General features: G+C 35.9%; 1 protein-coding gene across 1 annotated transcript in view; it reads right to left on the reverse strand.

The window, feature by feature from the left end:
- Window positions 1-27: 27 nt before the first annotated feature.
- CCDC93 (CCC complex scaffolding subunit CCDC93) overlaps window positions 28-19,368 on the reverse strand; it is a gene marked incomplete at its 3' end in the record, with an annotated part of 30,096 nt that continues 10,755 nt past the window's right edge. Inside the window, exons 7-18 of the mRNA XM_010177412.1 lie at window positions 17,758-17,858; window positions 14,472-14,511; window positions 12,951-13,043; window positions 12,454-12,504; window positions 11,331-11,417; window positions 7,004-7,120; window positions 3,639-3,701; window positions 3,366-3,439; window positions 2,725-2,806; window positions 1,340-1,411; window positions 407-478; window positions 28-136 (exon numbers count right to left, since the gene is read on the reverse strand). Coding sequence (XP_010175714.1) covers window positions 28-136; window positions 407-478; window positions 1,340-1,411; window positions 2,725-2,806; window positions 3,366-3,439; window positions 3,639-3,701; window positions 7,004-7,120; window positions 11,331-11,417; window positions 12,454-12,504; window positions 12,951-13,043; window positions 14,472-14,511; window positions 17,758-17,858 — 961 coding nt within the window. The remainder of the gene's footprint in view (window positions 137-406; window positions 479-1,339; window positions 1,412-2,724; window positions 2,807-3,365; window positions 3,440-3,638; window positions 3,702-7,003; window positions 7,121-11,330; window positions 11,418-12,453; window positions 12,505-12,950; window positions 13,044-14,471; window positions 14,512-17,757; window positions 17,859-19,368) is intronic.

Raw genomic sequence — 19,368 nt, forward strand, 5'->3', positions numbered from 1 at the left:
CAGGATGTTCCTGCTTGATATACATACCCTGACTGTAAAGTTCAATAAATCTCTTCTGATACTGTGTTAGCTCAGCTCGGCTGGGTACTTCATCAATCTTGCGTTGTAAAATGGCTATTTCTCTGTTTCTTCGTGCCTGAATAGAAAGTTAGGAGGGGAGAAAACAAAGCCTCTTCTTGTTCTCTTCTTAAAACGGATGAAGCCCCCCCAGCAATATTTTGTTACCAAGTAATTTATTTTTTAAAAAAAGCATTGGCTGAGGCTCAATTTTTTATTTTTTTTTTTGTAACTGATTTGTGACAGAAAAGCTTTTTAAAATTAGAACAACAAAAAGAAGTATTAGAAGTTACAAGATATGAAAAACATCAATAATTTTGTATAAGAAAATTTACAAAGAGTTACTCACCAATAACAGCCGGATCTTTTGAAGTTTATCTTTCTCAGTTTTGTACTGTTGTTCTATAATCTTATTCGGCTCCTAGAATTTGAGAACCCAAAACAATTGTGTATTACAGTAGCATATGAAAGCTGCAGTTGCAAAAGTGTGCAGACTGAGGTTGTTTTCTGTATTTGTTTATTTATCTTCCATTTAATGGCTCCCACAACACCACCACTATTTGCTGTTATTTTTTTTTTTAAGCATGATCCATAATCTGCATTAAAAAACCTGACATCTTTTACTGTTAAGAAATGCATTTTCCTGGCTTTTAAGCCTTTGAGATTTTATTTTTTAAGATCTGTCAATAGTTTTTCCACTCCTTTACAACAGTCACAATTTAAATGAAGATATGTATTGGAAGATTGTCCACACTCCTTGTCTGAATGTTTATACTTCAATTCAGTGGCGGGGTTATGGATAAACAAGGCCAAGGACAAAACACACACACTCTGACATGTATTCTAGATTTCTTGGATTGTGGCCACTGAAAAGTTATGCTTCCATCCTTCAAACAAATCTACTTTTAAGAAAAAAACAACCAAAACAAACATGTTTCCTCAGAAAGACCTGTTTTTGTCAGAGATATGCGCTGCTCTTAATACAACATCCAGAGATTCTTCTCTGGTACTATAAAGACAGAAGTAAAAGGCACAAAAGCATCTATGACTTAGCCCCATGGATTCTGCAAGAATAATAAGAATACTACAGCTATTTTCAGTCTCCTGTATTTCTATGACTATTAGCCTGATTTGTGGCTTTACCAATGGGGCAGAACAGAATTTTTCAGATATTGCAACAGATACTTGAATGCTTATGAGAACGTGCCAGAAGTCAGAAGGCCCTAAAACAGCATTTTAAAACACAAATTGAAAATAAAAAACTTAAGACATTTGCTGTTACCTGTTCCTCCCCATTTTCCACAGCCTCAGCTTTCAAATTCTCAATACTTTGTTGAAGTCTCTCCATTTCTTCCTTTAAAACAAAGAAAGTTTATGTTGCTTTTAATTGAGACCTGTCCTCCTAACAGGGGAGAGCAGGAAGCTTGACAACACACACCTCTAACAAAATTGTGGAGCTGACCACACACTCTATATTTAAATTTGTAAGATTAAACAGCATTCTCTGCTCAAGGGTAAGGCATCCGTTATTACTCATCATCTAAAACTCTCTGCTTTTATCAAACACAGGACAGATTTATTTTAAATCTGAAAACATACTAGATCCAGCTAAGACAACTAATGAATGACACGGAAAATAAGATTGAGGAAGCAAAGGAATATTACAGTAGCAATAGCATGACACGGGACTGCAACATGCAGCATTTGTAAAAATGAAAGAACCTAAAGTTACTTGCAAGGCAGTTTCCATTACAACCCTTTAGAGCTTTATAAAGGAGTATGTATGGGAAAAGAGGTTCCTATGCTCAGTCTGTGCCTCTGGGCACTGTTTCTTTTTAATTCTTTTCATTCTATTAAATTCCATCCATTATTGTTTAAACAGAAAAGAATGAAAACAATTATCTCTGATGATATTTCTAGGCAGTCCATAAACACAGCAGTAAACAGGACAGATACACATAGTAATTAAGTAGTAAAACTGAAACACGCTCTGAAAACTACAATAGCTTCATCTCAGCCTTGTCTCTTTCGGTGGATTGTTCCAAAGCTAGGGGCCTTCATGAAGTCCTCCTCTTTGGCACTGTACCTCTCCTCAGGTCACTGTTGGCTGCATTATCCAAGAAGCAACAATCCATTTCAGGCGGTGAATAGCACAGGTGGGTTATCTAGTACAGCCCAATCTCACATTTAATGCTCCCTCTCAACCCACCTCAAGTGGCTCTCAGCAGAATGGTAAAGGGAATGAGAAAAGCCACAGCTGTGACCAGAACAAGGCTGATCTGACATTCTGTGTTTAGGAACTGCCCTTTATTAAAGAGTCCCAGGCACAACAATACATTGAAGGCCACACTAATTTAGATGCCTTGGCAGCCCTCCTTACACCTCCCTGCCTCAGGAAGGGGACATGTCCTTGTGGTTAATCCAGTTCCAACCTTCTTAGTCATCAGCCTTGCTGCAGACATGATACCCTGCAGAACTGGGCAACTGTCTGTAATTCTGCTGTGAATCAAGCTAGTGGCAACTTTCAACGTGAACCTGAAAATACCAGTAAACATGGCGGGGAGATAGTGACCACGGAGACACATGATACAATAACAAATCAGGAAGAAATATAATGCTTATTTACCAAGTTTTAAATGAATCCTTATATAAGAAACTAAAACTTACCCTACAATGGGCTTTGAACTCTTGCTCCTGGCTTTTTAGGTTTTCATTCATGGCCACCAGTGCTCGCAGACTCTGTAATAAGCTAAATTTGAAGATCCAGTAAACCACATTAGACTTTTAGTTTCTATTTTAAACAGATGGAAGACTAAAAGACATTAGAACAAGCTTAGTTCTAAATAAATTTCCAATAAAATTGTGTAAATTAAAAAAACCCAAAATATCACCACTGATACACCAAGGTCAAAATAAAAACATAGCATTAGACTGAGTATTTTCATGGTTTTGCTATGTTCTGACCTCATGATAGTGAAAGTTTTGAGACAGTCTTCTGTTTAATGTATGTGAGATGAAGGCTTCAAATATGAAGAAAATACAATCATCAAGGCCTCATCTTCTTCTCAAATGTGTCTAAGGTTCTTCTGCTTTAAACACCTACAATTATTTTCAACTAGAGACTGACACTTTTCATTCTGACTGAATACTATGGAAATATTTTCCTGTCTTTGGAACGCAAACTGGAGAATGGTTTAATTTTGAAATGCTACTTATTTGTTTAGATTGACAAAACAAAAAACATTGAATGATTCATTTTAAAACCATCATTTCCCAGAATTTCAAAGGTCACAAAGGAAGAAACTTACCTAGAATCTGCTTGAGATTCTATTGTTTCCAGGGCTGCCAATTCCTTGTCCAGCTTTTCACCATAACTCTTAACCTAAGGGTTGCAATTAATAATAAATTTAAATACCCTTACACACATAAAATGATTCCTGCTACTCAGCCTTCCCACACCATGAGATCAGTGAGGTAAGCTGCCAAACAGCTTTGCCATTTAATGTATCACTCCACATGCACTAAAGCTCTCAAAAATGATTCAGCTAGAATCAGTGCACAGAAGACCAAAGAAAGATTACCTCAGTTAATGTATTTTTTGCTTCATTACATTTTGCTTGCAGATCAGCACATTTAGCTTGCAACTATTATGAAAGAGAAAGAAAAGTTTGATTCGATATTCACACTAATTACACCTGTAGTGGAGAACAGCAATATTTGAGTCATTAACAGCATTTTTCTACTAAACTATAGGCCAGCCATCACAAACACTGTCTTTTCTTCTCATCTACTCTGAGAACATTTGATTGCAAGAATTCTGATTGGATATTTAATAAGAGCAAACATTTTCCACCTGACTTTCTAGAAGAATTAAGTCCCAGAATAAACAGCAGCTTTTACAAAATGGATGTCAACAGAATGGTAACTTATCAGACAGAATCTCTGCTAAACTGCTCACAGTTATTTAGCCTGGCTATGCTTTCCTAGTTGCACGTCAGGCTAAGAAGAGAATCCCATTTTGTACTCCTCCAAATCAGTTAGGGTGTGTCATGGCACCATACCATAGTCACATCCATACCAAATAAGCAAGGTGGTATATGATTTCGTGTAACTGTGGAAAGTCTAACAATAAGGCAGTTAGCAAAACGCCACTGGATATTTCACCTGTCAAATAATTTACAGATGTTAGTTTTAGAAGAATATCCTTCTCTAAAGTCCTTATGATACAAGATAACATTGCAAATAGTAACAAACAAAAATGAGACATGAGCTAACAAAAGTGGAGCAGAAGTGCTGCAAATAAAGAAATGCACATTTGGCTTTTTGTTCCATTTCTTTTCACACTGACTTGACACTCATTCCTTTCCACAGTCAACTTTATAAAAAGAAAGCATTTTTACTAGGTGGTTGGGGTTTTTTTGGGTTTTGTTTTTTTTCATACTTTTCACCAAAAATTCACCGATAGACGGAATTCTAACTAGTTGAAAAAAAAATTCTAATTTAAGTCTGCAGTTCACATTGCATGCAAATTGACATACAGATTAAAGAACTATTTGTCATGAGAACTCTTGCCCAAGCTTATTGCAGTATTGAAGGCAGAACTTCACAAACATTTTTTAAAAGGGGTGTCTTGACTGTCACTGATTCCAAAAGCTGTCTTTGGCAAGTGGCAAAAAAAAAAAAACAAACAACCCCAGAAAACCCAGACAATAAATTTTTACTTTGCTAAAGTGATAAAAGGATTATATTTGGCTTATAGTTGTCAGTACTTTTTTCCTCCCATATAAAAACATATCACCAAGACTGTTATGTACTAAAAATAAGCAACACAGAATTAAAGGGCCCTCAACTGTTAAAATGGGAAACAGCATGATAACAGATTTAGAAAATACTTAAAGTTTTCCTGTGGATTATGAAGTTAATTTGGCAGTTAAAAGCAGATCTGCAATGAAGTAAGAACTCTTACCAATTTTGTGTGGTTTACAATCATATTTCCTCCCCACCCCAAACTGCTGCCTTCTCAGCAGCATGTGGAAATCAAGCAAATACATTCATTCATATGCCAGGAAAATTGCTAAAGGAAATTACTCGCATCAGGCATGAAAATGTACTCCACTCAACACAGAGCTAGTTACAGGCATGCTCTGTATTACTAATTCAGCAGCCACACTATGCTACAGTTCTGTAAAATACAAGAGCCATCTGCCTCAGAAAAAATGCTTTTGAATGCTTCAGTCATTGAGAGTGCATACGGACATTGGTGGGTCCTTTCTGCTTTTCAGATCATAACAGCACAATGCAGAATTGCTGCAAAAGCCACCCACAGGTGCTAAGCTCATTTACCACCCTCTCCTACTGCTCAAGGAGACAGCACGGCTGGAGAACTGTGCCAATGCACATTTGCAGGTTTTGAAACCTGAGCAAGCTGTTGCAGTTTCCTAATGTCACTCTTACTACACAACTCTACCTAGGCCATCCTCCCCAAAATTAAGCTTGAGCTAACTGCCTCCAAGAACACAAACTGTTCTTGCAATGCAAGGGCTGTGGTGCAGTGTTCTTGTACATACCCACATCGAGCATGCTTCCAGTATGTTACATACTGCCTGCAGGAAAACTGCAGATGGATGCAAACTGGTGGGCACAACCAAAATCCATAGAACTGTAGTAGAACATCCTTAAACCTGAGCAAACATGCCCCTTTTATAATAGGGCAGTGCTAAACCATTGCCAGCCATGACAACAAAGCTTCTTAACTGGAACAGTTTGCAACCCACAAGCTCAAAGCGGAAGCTGAGAGACCCTGTGTCTGTCTCCATTCTACAACATACACGTAGCACGTCTGTGTCTCCCTTCATACGTATTTGTCTTGTAGCCTCTGTGGTTTAAAAGAGTCAAAGTGTGACAGAAACATACTGCAATGACTTAGGATACAGCGAACATCCTCTTTTCCCCCACTTCTGGAATGCCAAAGATGTTGTTGTTTAATTTGTGTTTGAAGTCCCTGTACCCCAACATTTAATAGGTAAAACTAGTTAAGATGTAAGGTGTTAAAACATTACTGACAAGAGCAGAGCAAAACAAAGCAAAAAACAGATGAAGGCTGCTGAAGTGCTGCTGTACGTGACAGTATCAATCACAGAAGTCATCAGTTTTTCCTCAAATACTATTTGTTTTTTGGCAAGCTTTTCCAATTACTGACTCTGATGCAGTATGTTTTCATCAGATTCTGAAAGCTAAAGATGGCGTGGTGCTGATTACAGCAGTATGCATAATTAAAAGCAGCATTTCATTAACAGCATAGCTTTTCCACTTCCAGGTATTCAAATGGCAATAGCATAAGTAGGCTCAAATATAGGAATGGTGGTTCTTGTTCTTACTTATAGATATGAACAGAACATCAGTCACAAATTCAAGAGCCTTTCAACCCTAAAACAAATGTGAAGATATGAACCAAGCAGTGACTGTGCAAAACCAGCCCCAAACAAACAAGCAAAAAAACCACTTTAGTGAGACAAGCTGGCTCATATCAAGGACAGAAAGTGATTAAAAAGTCATTTGCAGTGTATTTTATAGTAACTTCCTAAATTGTTTCTCGAAACTGTGAAAACAGCCCATTCTACACTACAGGTAACAAGTCAAATGGAGATATGCTTTCTGGTTTTCTCCAAGAGAGGTATGAAAAAAAAAAAAAAAAAAAAAGGTTTTTTGTTTTGATTAGCTAGTCCCCTCCTCACAGACAGGGCTATACAATTTTTTAATATAAAACCAGACACATTGTCTTAGTAATAAATGTGCAAGCAAGACATTCAGAGATGCTGAAATGAACGTTCAGCATGAGAAATTGCTGGTACAGAAGATAGCTTGCAAATCTTTTCTGGATGGCAAAAACTTTGTGATCAACCACATTTATCAATGCTTTCTTCTTTATTATACACACAATACTTACTTCTTCCAGGAGTTTGGTTTTATGCAAAATCTGCTTATTCAGAGATGCCACCTTCCTTCTGTGCTGTTGGGCAGCTCCAAGCCTTTCTGGTCGCTCCTCAGCAGAAAGCTCAGATTGCTAAAATAAACAACAACAGCCTGTTGGACTTCACACCATTACTTCTTACTTCTTCAGCAGCTCAGGAAATGCCAGAGGGAGACACACTTGTGATATTCCTTATCAGGAACTGTGTCACTCCCAAACAGAAAGAATGGCTTGCTGATTTATCTCACATCAAGATAAAGAAGCAGCTGAACAACTGTATTATATCCCAAAGGTAAGAGGTAAAGTAAGCTAAAAATAAACTCAAGTGCCCTGGGATGGGTGGAAAATACTACAGTATACTAGAAGAAAGAAAGAAACAAATTTTTCCATCATGTTACAGTTAAGTCTGTTAAGAGTTTTTAAATGGAAAAAATACAAACATGCTAATTTTGAGTCAGAGATGCTCCATACCCCAGTAAGCAGGTCCAGAACTTTCAAAAACCTTGAACAATTGTGTGCTTAGATTCTGAAATACTGGCTTGGCTGCATCTTGATGCTGAATGACAATGACATAATCAATGTGGTAGATACATTTACCACTCTAAGCATTTTTTGTGTGTGCATGTGTACTAAGGACACCAGTCTTTGAAAGCTACTCAATCCAGCATGCACTGCCAAGAAAGTGTCTCATAAACACATAATGAAGACAGCAATCTGGATCCAGCCTCCTGTTCTCTCTGAATTGTGAAAGGAAAGCTGCCAGAAACATTCTTTACCAGGAATAACATTTATAATATTAATTTTATATTTGTAGTAGACAAAGAATGATTGAAAATCAGTCACAGTTAGATGTCTAAGTGATTATCTGCCTAAATATTATTTGTACCTTTAAGTCCTCACTTTAATACTTATACCCATCTGTTTTGGTAATTTGCTTCATGTACTCAGACTACTTTTTCTAGCGAATCCATTTTCCAATATTTCATTAGAAAAGCAGTTAATTTTCAAGTACTTCAGTTGCTAATTTGCAGAGTCTGTCAAAGACTTCAATAATAAGTGCTTTTTGAATAATTACCAGATGTTGACAACCACTACAACGTATAATCAGCAAAAAAATATTACAAGAAGTATGAAAAACTCCTCACTCGTATTTGCTCCTGGTATCCATTTTAGGCAGATGGGTAAGAAGGTCTTCATTAACAGCTTCATTTTAAATTAAAATAAGAGGCAAAATCTGTCTTCCTCTTCTCCATTTTCTATGTTATTCATATTCAAGAGCAGCTTAATGATTTGTGATACTGTTACATCCACAGCAAGAAAAGACCAATTCTGACATCTTAACTCAATAATTCACATGCTTACTTTCCGTTTATTAGGAAAGGAAAAATGCCTCTAAGCAACACCTGTAACACTGAACTATCCAACAAATACACCCTCAGATTTACTTATTCCTCTCATTATTTAGCCACATCACATTCCCTCATCATGTCATGCATTCTAAGACTCCATCCTCCTCACCGTACAATTAGCCTATCTAATATGCATAATGCAAATCAAGAAAATTGGAAATGCAAGTGAAAGAAACATGAGCAAAACCAGTCTGAGATTGACCTTGCAAAAAAATAGTAAAAATCCATATGGTACAGCTTTAGCATAAAGAAAAGGTCAAGGCTCACAAAGTGAACTGTTCAAGTTTGGTTTTTGAAGACCGGAAATAACCATCATTATAATACAGAGGTTTCTGCAGAAAAATCCTGGTCTGCAAGTGAAAAAGCCAGGGCTAAGCTTCGTGTAGTCAAAGTGGGCTAAGGGTCTGCTCTGAGCAACACTACAGCTTCAAAGTTACTGAGGAACTGGGTTCCAATTTGTGGAGAAAAATGCATCTTTCAGCATAGAAGGAAGAAAGCACACATCACAGAACCTACTTTGCTTTTGACACTATTGTTCTTACCTGGTCTCTTGCTAGACTGGAACAGCAGTTGCCTTTTGAACATAATTTAAGAAAGCTGTGTCTGAGCATTAGTGTCTCTGACTGTTTAAGATTATCAATTTGCTACTTCACCTCAAAACAAGAGCTTAAATTACACGGGACAAAAAGGGATACATGGATGGATACATCCTTTAACTTCTCTGTTAATACACATTAGCCCCACCACTGACAGGTCTAGACTCACTTCGGCATTGTACTCCGTTCCCTGCAACTACTCAACTGCCCTAAAAAGATTTAGCCAATTGAAATAAACAAATTAAACAAGAAGTGTTAGTAGCCTTACTTACTATGACAGAATTTGTTAAGTTAAAACACCATATTAATTATGCATGACGATCACTAATCTATCATAGAATTGTATCCTAGGGCAGCTCAAAAAACTGCTAGCCAAAATAAATGGCTAATTCCAGACTTTAAGAGTCTGCCTCCCACTGTTCGCATGTAAAAGTTTTAAATGGGAAGGAGGAAGGAAATAGATGCAATTAATTTTATTCTTTGTAATCAGATTCTCTCACACACATTAGTGCTATAAATTTTCCAATAATTAATTGAAATGCTTACTGTCTGCTACTTCAACTGACTGTGTAGGGTGCATGGCAATCTCTGATATAGGATTCTGGAAGTCCAAAAATATTCTTCATCAGCTTCTCAAGATATAAGCAACTTGCAAACAACATTTAAAACTGTTCAAGAGGATTCTTCTTCAGGCATTTTTGAAAGGGGCAGTTTTGAGACAGCACTTCTGTAGTTTTAGTCATTATCCCATTTTACCAGGGAACAAGTTTTTCCTCCTATCCTACTCCTAGCAAAACCACCTGTTATATATGACTATACTTGTAATTCTCAGATGAAGAATCTTTCTAACACAGTAAAATCAAAGCTTCTTTGAATAACTAGCCTTAGAAAGCTGGTGATGAATAGATAGATAAAAGCCATGTTAATAATTTTCTGTCAGGATTTTTAGAAAGTGAGGGAGGAATGACACTAGAATCTTCTCCCAGTTTACCCAGCAAGTTAACGCAGCAGCAGAAAGGAAGGGCAAATGTAGAAAACTGTATGCATTGATCATCTGCAAAAATGCCCTCTTGTAGGAAAGGTCCTGACATGTGGCAACAGCAGATTTAGAATTTTGTTTGCCAGCTATCTTCACTAGGTCTGTGGATTCTATTAAGACTCTGGTAGACAAATAAGCACTGCTTATATGTGTTCTTCAGACTACATATAGTTACAAGGGGTTAAAACTATTAGAACTATATCCAAACATTGCTGATGCTTCAATAAACTGTTTGATAACATCCTTAATTCTCTTTTCCTGGTGCATGCGTGCACACACAGAAGTTTTTTTTTTTTGTCACATACAAAAGATTTGAAAAGCAATATATTTTTGGTTTGACTTGAATCAGTTCTTACTTTCCAGAGTATTAATCATTGTTCTACTATAATAGTCAAGGTCCTGGTGCCTTCTCTTAGACCAGAAGAAATGTAACATTGAAATATGACCCTTGGGCTTCTGTTCTTCCAATTCTTTAAAATAAAGAAAGGCCAAGAATTTGCTATAGACTCTGTTGAGTTATAGAGTTTATCTCCCAAATGGGAAAGCTCCATACCTCATATGTGTCAACAAAAAGGAAGAAATATGAGAAGACTATTGGACAAGGAAGAGCGACCTATAACTCATATCTGGCAGTGATGTATTAGGTGTATTAATTGCTTGGAGAGCCAGATTTTCTTTTCACATTAAAGTAAAAACAATCACAGTTGAACACAATAAATGTAGTTGATATGCACACTGAATTACCTTGACTTCTAAAAGCAACAAAGGTTTGGTTTTGTCGACACTAGATTCAGAACTAGAGATCCAGGGAATGACTGAGAATTGGAGGTCAGTGCAAGTTAAGATCCCAATGTCTGAAAATCTGAGTGTAGGAGGCCTAGATTTTTCTCTGAGCATGCCCTCAGAATTGTATTTCTGTGCTTAACACCGAACATTTTAAAATGCATTAGGAGTTTAGGCCTCTAGTTTGAATAGATATCAACTCAGGTCCTCCTTTATTCATGAAACCTTCCAAGCAGGTGCTTAAACCCAAACTACTCATGAATGCAATTCAGGAATATGTACTATCACACCAAAAGCTTGTGCTTGTTTAAATGTCATTAAAATACTTTCCTGAACCCTAACAGTGCTGCTATCCACAGCATACATGAAACAGTGTTGTTTCAAGAGAATCATGGCAATTAAGTTGGAAGCTTATGACCTAAATTAACAAGCTATCAAACACAATTAGGTAAAACACAATCAGGTAACACACTTACCTTTTCAGCGTATTCTGACACTATTTGCTTGATCTCATCTGACTGGAGTCCAACAATCTGGCCAACTGTGCTTGCTGTCAATTTTCCCTGCAATTGTGTCAAGAAAACATTTGGAGTTTTGGAACTGATGGTGCTTTTTACATGGGAATTTCCCCAAGCTCCGTTTTTAACAGAAATATACAAAATCTCTAATAATAAAAAAGACCAAGATACATTCCACCCCCCCAAAAAACTTTGCTGATGGAAATTTCTCACTTATAAACTTTTAGCAAATTTGAATTCAGATTTTAAAAAACTTGCTTCTTATTGTATTCTGTATATTGAATTTTGCATGTGCGGTAATAAAACTCACTACTAGACCACATTTTGAGCCAAACTATAACAATGCAGATGTGTGAAAGAATGCACCTTTCAAACTGGATGCATGTACAAAAACAGTCTTCAAATAGAACTGAATTCTACAGTGGATTTCAGTAGAAAGCATGTCAATCAACTTTGAGACTAGACTAATTACTACCTTTTCTTCTATGACTTCAGCATAAACAGAAACAATGCTTAACAACTGAATTCCTTCCCACTCAGAAATCAAAATGTAAGAATTTGCAGAACTGCAATAGTCTACAAATTTCATTATATCATTAACTACAACTAGTTAAGAAAACAAGATACGTATCCAGTATTTTCAGTGTCCCAGACTAATGGTGTTGTTCATAAATATTTATCAGTGCTTTGAAAAACACCTTGAAACGCATACAATTTTCCTCCACTCTCCCCAGTAAAATGATTACTCCTCTGGATATCTTCACAAGATGAATGAAGTAAGATCATACTGCATCTTGGGTATCTGCACTGTGATGTCTTTCCCCTGAAATTCTCCTTGTAGAAAGTATTTGAAAGAGGCACTTACTTATATAGCTTTATCATTTCAAGGCAAATTATTAAGTCATCAGGCTCATAAAAATTATCGTCTTCCTAATTGAACCTGTTTTCTTGCATTCCCTTCATGAAAATTTAAATGGAGCCATTCCAAGACTTCAGCCTGATCGTTAACCTGATTTTCGGAATAATTGCCATTGTAAACCATAATTTAAACAAAACTGTATCAGTTTTAAGCCCTGCTTACCTCTTCTGTTGCCATTGCAGCCATTCCAGTCATCAGAGTTTTAATGCGAAGCTAGGGAAAAATATGAGGAATTACACATTACAATTAATCTTTCATTATTTAAATTACTTCTGCCTAGTGACAGGGACACATGTATACAATTAGTATCATATAACGTGCAATGAGACAGTATGTCTATGAAAGTTAAAGAAGAGGTGGCTAAAGTTACCAAATTTAAGGAAAATTCCTTATAACAGTACAGCTGTCGCTGTCAACCAAAACCTGACCTTTTAAAAATGTTCAGATTCCAAAAGAAAAATTGAAATTTTTTGGTATTAAACATCAACAAACATTTAATTTTGTGCATCAGTTTCAGGCTCCATATCCTCCTGTGGGAATCAATTCTCACTTCAGTTAAGCATGAAAATTTTCCTTCTTGCAGAGAAGGACTGGGCAGTGGTAACTGCTGCCCTCCCCCCAGGTTAGTAACATCCATGCCTACTATGTATGTGGCACACCTCTTCAGCAGCCTGAAGGTCATCTTCATCACAAGGCTCAGTTTTTCCTGCTGCTGCAAGCCCTGGAGGTAGTGCAATTTTTTTATCTTCAGCCTTTTAAAGAAAAATTTAAAAAACATTATATCTATTTCCAGTATTCTAAAGTATTAAGAAAGACAGCAAAGACAAAATTGGAATATAGCTGTTCTGTTTTTATGAATTTGTTTCAGCTGCTGGAACATCCTCACACTCTAATTCATGCCAACTGAAATGTAACCCTCATTGATTTCAGAAGATTTCAGAAGCTGTTCAAGACAGGCTCTCTGGCTTGCTATGGACACATCTGGGGCAAAGATCCCTTATTCCACAGCCTTCCGAGAACTACCAACCTCACAAGACAACTAGCTACCCCAGAATATGATGTCTGCTATATAAGAGAAACCTGATTTTTTTTTTAACAGAAGTATTTTTTTTAAACTTAATATTGGTATAACAAACATATGACACAAAAAAGTATAAAATTGCCTAGTTCAGCCAGCAGAATTAGTACCACTAAACTAATGAGAACTAGTGACAGACTCAATTGCTAGGTCACTCTAGGGCACCACTAATCTGACTATTTAATCTTCCACTTTGTCATAACGGAGGCTCAATTCACACAACAAACATGATGACCATCTAATATACAATATTCCAGAGTCAGTAACATTTTTGAAGAAAAAGTGAACTCTATAAACATGACTGCAGTTTGGCAGTTGCTCTGAGGGAAAAAGAGGTATGCCTAGATTGGGAAACATCTCCATTTAGAAAATTTAAATGCTAAATTTGTATGTGGAATATTGAGATAATGAAGAAGAGTAACCTTAATATACTCAATGTGTTGGTAGGTCCATGACATACTTAATGCATTTCTTCATTATCTCTGTCTGCAATAAAAACTTGAAGCCAAAGTAGTGTCTGCACTGAAATAATAAAACTGCAAATACTCTGACAAGGACATTTTATGATTCCATAATCATCAAAAGCACAGCAAGGATGCTACTTTTCAAGAGGCACTATGATTTATTTATGGCATGCTATCATGTTTCTCTCTCACATTAAATAGCCTGTTATGTAATAAATGCCCTCAAAATTTCTTACCAAGCTGAATGGTTCTTTAAAAAGAAAAACTCTTTAATGATGATACCATGGAACATCTAGTTAAAAGATACTTATTAAACAGACAGAATATGTCATTACCTCACATTAAAACAAAACAAAGCAAACAAAACATCCAAATCCCCTTTCCTTCTAAGCAAAAAGCAGTAGCAAAAATATGATCTTTCAATACAGATGAAGGAAACCCTTTAAAAAAAGTAATCAATTGCATCTTTCATGGCATGCAGATTTTTAGTTACAGTTAGCCATTTTTAAGAGAAGGTAATAACAGAAGTTATAGCTGTTTATTGTATTTCTTTAAGATCTTCTGGTAACCAACACTTCCATAAAAACAATGAAACTCTTCCCACAATTTGAGTATTTAAAATTAGTGTATTTTTTTACCTGTTCTGTTTTTCCTCCTTGTCTGCTAAATCCATATCTCCTAAAAAAACAGGTAAGAAATACATTGTAACATGAAAGAAACACATTTTTGTTTACAACTTTCACAAACACACCACGTTTCTATCAGTTTTCAACATAAGAAATGCACTAAAATTGAATTGTTTAACAAAACCAACAGCCAGGTGAAGGTGAGTTTTGTAATGCTTCAAATAAACTAATAAGTAGGTAGTGCAGCATATTTACAGAATAATTTCAGCTCCATCTACCCCTGCCATCATGATTTGCAAATCTATTCATAAAATATTGTCATGTAAAACTCATTAAAAGAAAAAGCAATGCTCTCTTTCCATTTGAATACGGCACTAGCATTGGCTGTATCTGAATAATGATGCATTTGGCATTGTTGGGACATTGTAAGACCCTATACTATTTGTCAAGCTGAGAAAATTAACTTTTATTATTAAGGTGCTCTGAAAGGAGACATTTTTATGATAACCAAGGGGCATTCTGGAGGAAAAAAAATCCTCTACTTAAAATTTCCTACAACTGCCATCTACATGTAGTAAGAGAATGAAAGAAAAAAAATATTTACCTATTTGAATTCTAAAAAAATTCAACTCTATTGCTAAATCTATAAAAAAATTACTCTTTGCCTTTTTCAGCGGTGTTCTAGTTCCCCTAACAGCAGTCAAGAGTGGACATCAATCTCTCCTGCCCCCACAGATTTCTGTATATACTTGTACTCTTGTTAGTTTATTACTAGGTTCACAGTAGATATACTATGACCTTCCTTAAGAGTTTCTTTCTCTACCAAAACACATGAAGCAGAGAGTTGTGTCTCATCACAGTAATTTTCTCAGATGTTCTTTACTTTTGCACTACATTAAAAATAGTTACCTTATCAAGAGTTTCATGCTTTGAGAATTCATTAAGAAATCATGACCAGAACACATTAAAATACTGCAACTATCCTGTTTTTCTCCCACTTCCATTCAATTCATGTTCAGCTCTTCATATCAAATGGTTAACTGTATTTGTCTTTTAGTAATTACTGTCCTTCCTTCATATCACCAATTTAAATAAATAAATGCCTTTGAGACACTGAATACCTCTTCTCCCTTTGCTCATCTGCTATGGCTCTGCAATACCATCAAGAGCACCTCAACAAATACAGTCTTGAAGAGGTATTTTCCTTTCCAAAAGCGCAGAAGTTCTTGGTCATCTTTCTTATTAATCACAAATCACTCCTTGTATCTCTGTAGTGATGTACACTATACAACAGAAGAGCAGTTCCCTTATATCTTCAACTTCTCCTACTTTTCTGTTCTTGTTCTCTCTGTACTTAAACTTTCTCCATCATTCATTTTGATTTTTTTTATATATATTAAAAATTATCTGTTTTTCCAGCAGAAATGAGCTTTACTTAGGTTTCAACTGTGCCACAGTTCCTATAGCTAAAACAATTTGGGAGGATCTATAGAAAACATAATCTATTTATTTCAATTTTCAAGCTGTATAGTATATATATAGCTATATTATAGCTATATTTGAAATCACTAGATTTCAAATTTTGCCTTTAAAAAAAAACCCAAAACAAACAAATTAAAACTACTCTAAGAAAACATACACAAAATTCCCTTACTGCAAATACTATTTTATACTCTTTTTGTTACTTAGGACATGTCTGTTGACACCAATATGCAGTAGTGACATGGAAACAGTACAAGAAACTATGAATAGATAGAATAGGACTACAACATGACTTTGTCCTTCCATACCAGCTATTTGGATTCTCATCGTGAGCACTGATGAGGTATCAATGACTTGATCTAAATCTAAACATTTCAGTATGCATGTCATGTGCTGAAGAGTCAGGGAAGAAATCTACATGCCAGGTAGAATAATCCCTGACACTGTCATCAACTTGCAAATTCAATTTTCACTGAGGAGAGAGGAACTGGACTCTAAAATGCATAAGGTAAAAAACAAGCCTAACTCCTTACTAGCATTAGAAAAAATAGTAAAGCTCATTCAAGACTACAGCCCACAGAATTTGTGAATGCTAATTGTGTCAGTAAAATCAGCTGTTTAAAATACATAGAAGCAGCACTGTATTTCTTTGTAGCTCTGTATTTTGAACAGATTAAGCTCATTAGAGCAGCCAGTCATCTTAGGCTTTCAAATCAGTTTGCTATACTTCCAGATAACTGCACTGAACTGCACTGGCACTGGAAGGAAGGGAAAAGTTCCATAGTTAACCATTTGTATATAAAGTTTATGCAACATAAGAAGAGCTCTGCTGAGTAAGAGGACACCCAGATGTCTCCCAGAAGTTCCATTCCATTTGGATCATACAGAGGATTTCATCCCACTTCAGTGGAAAATAAGCTGAAAGACATTAATTTGTCCATGCTGCCCTCACAAAATACCAACTCACAAAATTAAAGATAAGCAGTGTGCAGCCATGACACTTGCTGATTTCAACTGTGTGTCACGAAAAATGCATAAAAAGGGTAGAAGGAAGGTACTCAAAATAATGAGACTGAAAAAAAGCCCAAAGGTATGGCTTTGGGGGAGAAGCAGCCACAGAAGATACAAAAATTAATTCAAATGTCATTTGCACACATTAATAGCTCAGACAGCAGACATCTGTCTGTATCACTAAACTATTAAAAGAAAATTGGAAATAGAAACTAGCAACAGAAACTCTGTAACACTTTTATGTGTTTGGAGAGCTCTCAGTAAATCAGAGCAACTTCCAAAGGTAATGGGTAATTCTAAACCTTGGTAACTCTGTCTCTATATGGAAGCTTGCAGAAAGCAAGAAGATAGATAAAGCACTAAACTGTAATTCAGCTTCCTGATGTAGCAACCACATTAGAGTACAAAAAGAAGCAATAATAACTTCTGCTCTTTTTTTTTTCCCCACTTCCTGGGGTTTGCTTGCAGAGGTAATATTGATTGGCAAACACCACCTAGAAGCATCATGAAATTAAGACTTTTTTATGAATCAAAGAACAAGTATGTTAAATAAACACACCCTGCTAGCAGCATAAAGTCAGAACTTGGCCACCCATTGCAGAAAACATTGTTCACACACACAAGGACTGTCCAGTCCCCAGAGAATTTACAGGGTAAGCAAACAAGATGTGAAACCAAACAGGAGTAAATCTGAAACAGTTTGATTCTCAAGTAGTATAAAAAAAAAAAAAATCCAAATTTTATATGGAATACTTTCAAATATAGACAATACAAACCCCACAGACAATCAAATGAAGCCTTTTACCTGCCATATTCCAGAAGCGTAGCATGAACCTTCGATTCCTCATCTAGAAGTTCTTCAGCTCCCTTCTGACGTTTATATTTTCTCTGGGGTTTGTAAATTTCCTGTAAGACAGTGAATGAATTCAGAGCTTATAAAAAGCTTTTGTAAAATAAATGAAGAATTGTTATCTAGAGTGATATATATGACTGTTTGTTTCGAGCTCAATATACTTACCCAGATAAACAGCCTTCACTTTCTCTTTTTGGAATTACAGGATAAAAATCTTACTGAATTTACTGCTAAACTTCTACTTCTAAACAATTTGCTACAGGACCCGTCTTTCCAGGTTTAAAAAAAAATTACAAATGTGCATTTAACAACAAACATGATTTCTTCAACTATCTCTTCCACCACATCTGAAAGAAGAGTCAAAAATAACACAATCAACATATATTAAAAAGTCCTATGATCTAGCTCCTAACATCAGTGTCTAGAAATGTTACCTCCTTTGTGAGTTAATTCTATTTTTAATATATTATTAGGTAATTAAATGCAATTATTATCTACTCGGTGACCACAAATCGCAATGGAATTAAAGCAGATTTTATTAGGAATTCAAGATAATAATATAGCAGATTTAATTCAAGGAATAAAGATATCTTGAGCTTTGTACTAAAACCATCTGATCTCACACTATCCCAGTGGGATCCCATAGCTGGACAACAGCCCATCAAACAGAACAAGGATTCACAAGTACTATTTTGTGCTGATAGAGATACTGCCAATTTAAAAACAAAACAGAACAAAAGTGACAGAGCCACTATCCTGATTGTTAACAGAGACAACTGTTACAGCACTCAGTGTAAATCTGGTCTGTGTTAAAAGTACCTTTTTCCTTCCTCCTTCCACATAGATCAACTGTGCCACTATAGAAGTATACATAACAACATCAGAAAAATTATTCCACCTCAGGCACAAACAAAACCAAAACCCAAACTCAAACAAAAAATAATCAAGAGATCCTCAGCTTTCCCCAAATTAGAACCAAGGTAACATTTACTTTAACTGGAATTATTTTTACTGTTTATTTGGGGAAAGATTAGAGTGCAGTGAGTCTGTAATGCAATGTTTCTGTTGCTAGAACAAATATTTTTATGTTAATTGCAGTCTAGTATTTAGTACTATCCTGCTACTAAGGATACTGAAAAAAATCTGACCTAGAGCCTGTGTTCTTTTGATTCTTTTTTACTCTAATTTATATTTTTTAAGAAGCACTGCCTTCCCCAATCAATTAGATGACATTTGCTCTTCTTTTCCTGAAATGGAAGTCCAGCCTTCATAACAGTAGAGAAAAACTTCATCACCAAAAAATCAACATCAAAAAGGAACACCTCCCTCTCTGCTTGTCTGTTTGTCGTTTATATCTTTTCAATCCTTTGAGGGTCAGGCTCAGAATGCTTGGAACAAATACATCACAAAAACAAAAGCTGAAATTAAAGCTTGGGGTTTCCATATACACCCTTAACTTCAGAAAATTCTATTCACATGGGACAAAAGTCAATGCAAGAAGTTGCAAAGATTCTAAAAGAAAATAAAAAAGGAAGATTACTTTTTGCTTGATCTGACTTTCAG

This window comes from Antrostomus carolinensis, unplaced genomic scaffold, assembly GCF_000700745.2.
Source record: "Antrostomus carolinensis isolate BGI_N321 unplaced genomic scaffold, ASM70074v2 scaffold20271, whole genome shotgun sequence".
In the NCBI taxonomy this organism is placed as follows: Eukaryota; Metazoa; Chordata; class Aves; order Caprimulgiformes; family Caprimulgidae; genus Antrostomus; species Antrostomus carolinensis.